The sequence below is a fragment of the Buceros rhinoceros genome, unplaced genomic scaffold, assembly GCF_000710305.1.
Source record: "Buceros rhinoceros silvestris isolate BGI_N320 unplaced genomic scaffold, ASM71030v1 scaffold3559, whole genome shotgun sequence".
Lineage (NCBI taxonomy): Eukaryota > Metazoa > Chordata > Aves > Bucerotiformes > Bucerotidae > Buceros > Buceros rhinoceros.
Window position 1 is genome coordinate 46171 of NW_010431997.1, and position 5681 is coordinate 51851.

Sequence of the window (5681 nt, forward strand, 5' to 3'; positions counted from 1 at the left end):
TCCTTCGCTTGGTGTTGTTGGCTCTGTTGGTCACAATGTATTGGTAGGATAAACCTTACAGACTCTCAGCAACCCTCAGGCTCTTTGCTTTCCTTGTCCCAAGAGGGGACAATTCTCTCCCTGGAGAATTGTTGGCATTTGGAGGGACCTCTCAATGTCCTCCAGTTCAGACCTTTGATAAAACAGGATCAGCTAGACCAGGCTGTCCAGGACTGTGTCCAGTTGGGGTTTGAGTACCTCCGGAGACAGAGACTCCACAACCTCTCTGGGCAACCCGAGCCACCAAGGTCCTAGACCTGTCGTGAGGAGGTGAGGCACAAGTCATCAGCACATTATCAGTGATACCTAATGAGGAGAGGAAGGAACCACATCCCAGTTTGAGCTAAACTTCCTGGTTTGAGCTGAAACTTCCTTGTTTTGGTTAATAGACAAGGGGTCCACAATCTGGATATGGGCATGGAGAAAAGGGGGAAAGGGGAAAGCCCCTCTGGTCTCAGTGAGAAGCTCTGATTTCCCTGCCCATGGGCTGTTATCCAACCAGCCCCTCCAGAGTGGCCCAGGCAAGGACCTTTCCCTGAAAGCTCCCTCCAAGGGTGGCCAGCAAAGCAAAGCAGCTGGAGGATCCGCTGACCTCCTTCTCCCTTTTATCAGGGGAGAAGCTGCTCTGAGAGACAGAGTGGGAAAATGGCTAGAGAAGGAAGCAGGACTGATGCTGCACAGGACACGTGGTGAGAACTCCCAACCCTTTTACACTCAGGATGTGAAGTGGGGCTTATTCCCGGGGACAGTCGCTGTCAAACAGAGAAACCTGGTCCCTCCTATAGAGCTGGGTCAACATGTCCTCCAGCTCCCCCAGCGTGAGGAGCTGGACCTCATTCTTGTCGTTCTCGGCAATGACCGCCCAAGCTTTCCTGTGTTTGGTGTCCACCTCGCAGCAGGCACTCGCCCAGAGGTGGCTGGGTTTATTAACCCTCCCCTTGGCGATATAGTTGTTCCCAGGCACGGCGCCTACAATGACGTAGGTGGTGTTACAGCCTTGGGTATTCCGGATCATCGTTTGCTGCTCGTAGTTGTTCCAGGCGCCGCCGTTGAGTTTCTCATTCTGGGGCACTATGTTGGTGAGGGTGAAGGTAACCGCCTTGCTGCTGGGATCGTTGTGGTGGCCACTGGGGTTCAAATGGCCACGGTTCAAACCTGTCAGGTTCTTGTAGTCTTGGAGGATAGCCTGGCTCTTGCTGAGTTGCTCTAAGCTGACGTTGAAGTACTTTAAGAGGGTCCACTCTCTTTCCACAGTTTTGGGATAAGCTGCACCCATCAACTTGACAGGTAAAGAAGAGGAAAAGGTGTTAGTATTGGGGATGGCAAAAACGGAGCAGGTTTCCCTGGACCAAAAGTCTCTGGGTGCCAAACACCCATTTTTTTATCATCTCAGTGTATGAAAATGCATGAATTGGGGAGAAATCTCAAAGCTGCCCCTCCTTGATGATCACAAGAGATTAAAACAAAAAGAAAGAAAGAAACTCAGAATTTAACTGCTCTTGTTTTGACTTGTGACCTTTGAAATCCAGCCTGCAGCCTGTGGTGGGAGTGTGGGTGCACCCATGAGACAACGAGCATTTTCCAGTCCCAGGTTTGAAAGGTGACTATGGCGAGACAGCTCCCCTGCCACATCTGGTTCCTTTTTCTCCCTTCTCCACATCCCACATCTGCTCAGGGCCCTCCCCTCCTCCCCATTAATCACATCCAATCTTCATCATCGGCATCTAATCACGTTGTCACCCACCCTGGTCTTTGCTCTGTTGAGCCCCATTTCCACGAGAGCTCTCAGTCTCTGTGGAAGGTTTCCGTGTCTTTTTTTAATCCAGTCCATCAACACCTTGGTGTTTCTACAAGCTGAGGCCAAACGAGCACACACGTATCCCCTCTTTGAAGGTTGGGTGTCTTAGGGAATCCTTGAAGAGGGACAGGATGGGAAGACGATGAGCAGAAGAGACGTGGAGCCCACAGGACTACCAGGAGGAGATGAGGAAGGCTTAGACCCTTCTGCCTTTCTGCTTTGCCCCTCACTCGGGAAGAAGTATGTGTGGTTGCTGCAGGTGTTTGCCTCCTCTGACTGCATACACAGGGAAACTGATCCTGGAGGATCTCCCTGGGAGAGCTACAGCTCATTGCAAAGATGAAGCTCTTTGCTCAGTGATCAAGAACACCTCAATGCAAGTGGGATCTGCTGCTGCAGTGCTAATACCGCGTCTCGGAGCTGTTCCGGAGCACAGATGCGTTCCTACTGAAAATATGTTAGCAATTATCTGCCTCGTAAAGGAGCTCATAATGTCCAAAGAGATCTGGCGAACCTGAAGAACCTGAAGCAAGTTAGCAAATCAGATGTAGCAGATGGCCTGGGTCCATGTTGGAGGAGGAAAAGAGAGAAGATTTTATTCCCTCTAAATTTGGAGGCTGCAGTGGTGCAGCACCAAATTAGTTGCTTGAAGTTCCTACGAGTAACAAGTGCAGTTGCTTTTTCTTTTTTTTCATAACTATAACACCTTTCCTTTCATATTTAGGGAAACATTTTTAGCCTTCCTCTGGAACAGGGCATATGGCTTTCTTCTGTGGCTCCTTTTCCCCTAAATTCCCCACTGCTACTGTGTCCCTAGCAATGACCTGAATTTCCTCTTCTTCTGTTCCATACTTTGCTTGGTCTCTTTTACCGGAGTCTGAAGTTTGTCAGAAGGACCTTGGAGAGGCCTCTGTAGTTCGTAGAGATCTGTGCGGATCCTCCTGAACCACGACTGAGGCAATGGTGGATGGAGATCATTCGCTGCTGACTCGACTGATACTGACCCTACTCACTCTTCGCTGCCTGAAATACCACTCAATAAATTCCCCCAGGGTTAACCCGTCCTGCTGCTCGCTGAGTGCCTGTGCCTAGACTTTTTCACTGGCTCATCTCGCCCAGTTCCGAGTTTCTCTGCATTTCTCTCACGCCACTTACAAAGCCAAATACGCTGTGTCCGGAGTGCAGAACAGCTCTGGGTGAAGTGGAGATCAGAGCCCAGCACAGCTGCTGCCTCAGGTTTAGCTGCTGTTGGATGTCTTTGCCCCATGGTTTGGTCCCCCGTCACAGCATGGGACAGGGAGGGGGGTCATTTGACTTACTGTAATGCAAATTAATGTAATGAATGAAATATGACTTCATGTTCCTGTAAGGTCAATGCAGGAAAATGGGCGCTTTTAGGATGTGACTCATCTCATCCTCCTGCTGTTGTCTCAAACGCATCAGAGGAACCGTGTGGTGACGCTGCTTGAAGTTAGATGAGATGAATCCCATCCAGTGGGTCCATTTGCATGTGTGTGCGGGTGGGAGGAAAAATAAGTGTTTGGCTAATTGCTGCAGTTTTAATGACTGGAAGGTGACATGCTCTAAGAGAGGACACTCACCTGGGGCTCAACCAGCCACGTTCTAGGTCTCTTGCCGGATCCAGGCTGGTAGAGGTAAGCAGAGTAAACGGGAATACGCCTGTCCCTGTCATACAGGGTGGCAAAGTAATACTGGTTCTTGTAACGCTGGCAGATCCAGGCTGGGTTCTCTGGCTCCAGGGCTTCGTTTGGGGGGGTTTCCCGGAAGAAAAACTGAGGGCATGAGCTTTCAAAGGATGTCACCACCTCGCTGTGTCCCAGCCAGAGGCAGCTCGCCGAGACCAGCAGCAGCAGCAGCAAGAGCATCGCGGGGAGGATTTCAAGGGAAGGGCTCTTGCTCACCTGGAGGGCAAATGCAGAGAAAGCTCAGCATGGCCTGGAGTCATGTTTGTGCTTGTGGGACGTGGCTGGCAGAGGAGGAGACTATGAGAGACCAAAGAAGGGACAAGTTCTGTCCTGCTGGAGATGGAAAAATCAACAGGGGAATATGGGTGAAATCTCAAATAGGTTTTAGGTACCTGGAGGAGGCAGCAGTGGGAGAATTTAGCCCATCTGAGGAGGGATCCAAACCCACCCCATGACTAACCAGCTCACACAGCAAAGTTTTCTTGGAACTGAGACATGGTGTGAGGACAAGGCCACCTTTTCTAACCTACCTGTGCTGGCCAAGAGCTCAGCTTTCGCACTGACACTGGAGAAAAAAGCCTGAAGCATCCCACGAGCTGGAAGCCCCCTTTTCAGAATACCATCTCACGTCCTTCTGCTCCCAGAACCCACAGCTGGGCACACACCCTGCTCAGCCACCTGCAGTGCTGACCTGGGCTTTAGTCTCATGGGGGATTCGGAAGGGAAATAACAATGATGCTGCACTTCCTACATGGCTCTGGCCCCATCCAAGTTCACACAGATAAGCAGGTCTTCCGTAACTCCTCTGCACTCACAGTGGGATTAATCTCCCCTAAAGTTAGGTGAGATGTTTAACCCAACGTGGTCCTGGCTTGCAGACAGCTGACATTGGGAAATGTGTGTCCTGCAGCTCTGCTTGCACTTGTGGGTTGTCCAAGCCCAGACAATGACGATGCAGAGAGAGAAGGGGGCAAGGAGAAGGCAGCAGCGAGCACGAGGGGCGATGCCTCTCTCTCGCCAGCAGCCTGGCTGCTGCTCTAGCAGTGCAGATACTGAGAGGCAGCTCTTCCCACGGCTGCAAAGGATTCCTGCCCATCCACGTCTTAGCGTCTTAGCTGATTGTTTTTGCTGTACAAGGCACTGGTGCAGGAATTTCTATTTCTTGAACAGAAACTTTCTTTCTCAGGGATTGACACGATTTTCAGCAGTCAGCAAGATCTTTCTTTATGGAGAAAACTGCTGAAAAATTCCCTGTGATGCTGGCAGCGATGCAGGGTGTTTTATCTACTTTCAGATGCACAGCAGGCTTTTCCATTTTCATTGCTAGACATTCAACGGAGCTGTTTTAAAATAACAGGCATTTTAAATCAGGCAAGCAGGACGAGAGGCTAAAAGGATTCAGGGGAGAGAAAGCTGCTGTGGCTTCTAAACACAAACCCCACCTTTAGCTGGGGAAGTGTGTGAGCTGAGGACTACTGAAGGCTTGAAAAGTCACCTGGAACATTCAGTCTTTTTTTCTTTAATTCTTTTTTCTGACCCTCATCTACTAATTTCCATTGGATTCAGGATACTGAGCTAGAAACACTGTTGCTCTGACCCAAGACATCTGGCCCGTTACCCCTTTACTAGCCCTGGATCAGGAATGTGGTGACCAGGAAGCTGAAAACTGAGACGACTGAACCACAAGAAGTCCGTCCCAGCTCAGGCAGAAAAGTTAACTGAAAAGACCTTCTTTTTACACCACCCCCTCCACAAGCTTAAAATACATCTTCATATCAGATATATGGAAACCAACCTACCGTGTGAAAGAGCGGCACACAAATATTTTTATTCACAGGACTCTGCTGGCAGCCCCCAGACGGCAGAGGACTTTCCAATGCTTCTGCTACAGTCCGAAACGGAGACCTTAGGGCAGTTTATATATAACCTCTAGGAAGGCCGAGTTGTTAGATTTCTCAAACAGGGTTTCAGGAGTGTTTGTCCAGGGGTGGAGCCAGGACCTGTGTTTTTCCAGAGGTCTTTTGCAAGTTCATTGGTGGAGTTATGGTCCTCAGTAAGCTCCCTCCCTCTTCTTCAACAGTTTGATGTGAATTTTCCAGGTGATTTGGCAAATGAAACTTAATTATGCAAGGTGTTTT

The 5681-nt window shown here is 49.8% G+C and overlaps 1 protein-coding gene across 1 annotated transcript; it reads right to left on the reverse strand.

The window, feature by feature from the left end:
* Positions 1-755: 755 nt before the first annotated feature.
* LOC104500009 (endonuclease domain-containing 1 protein-like) lies at positions 756-5361 on the reverse strand. Its single transcript, XM_010143596.1, has 3 exons — positions 5343-5361; positions 3439-3759; positions 756-1318 (listed from the first exon to the last, which is right to left on the reverse strand). Exons 2-3 carry the CDS (start codon positions 3721-3723, stop codon positions 773-775), a joined length of 831 nt encoding a protein of 276 aa, XP_010141898.1. The 5' UTR covers positions 3724-3759; positions 5343-5361; the 3' UTR covers positions 756-772.
* Positions 5362-5681: the final 320 nt, after the last annotated feature.

Excerpts from the sequence above, each read along its gene's own strand:
- LOC104500009 (XM_010143596.1), bottom strand. The coding sequence starts at position 3,723 with ATGCTCTTGCTGCTGCTGCTGCTGGTCTCGGCGAGCTGCCTCTGGCTG. Across the intron at positions 1,319-3,438 it reads CGTGGCTGGTTGAGCCCCAG|TTGATGGGTGCAGCTTATCC; the intron begins GTGAGTGTCCTC and ends TTACCTGTCAAG.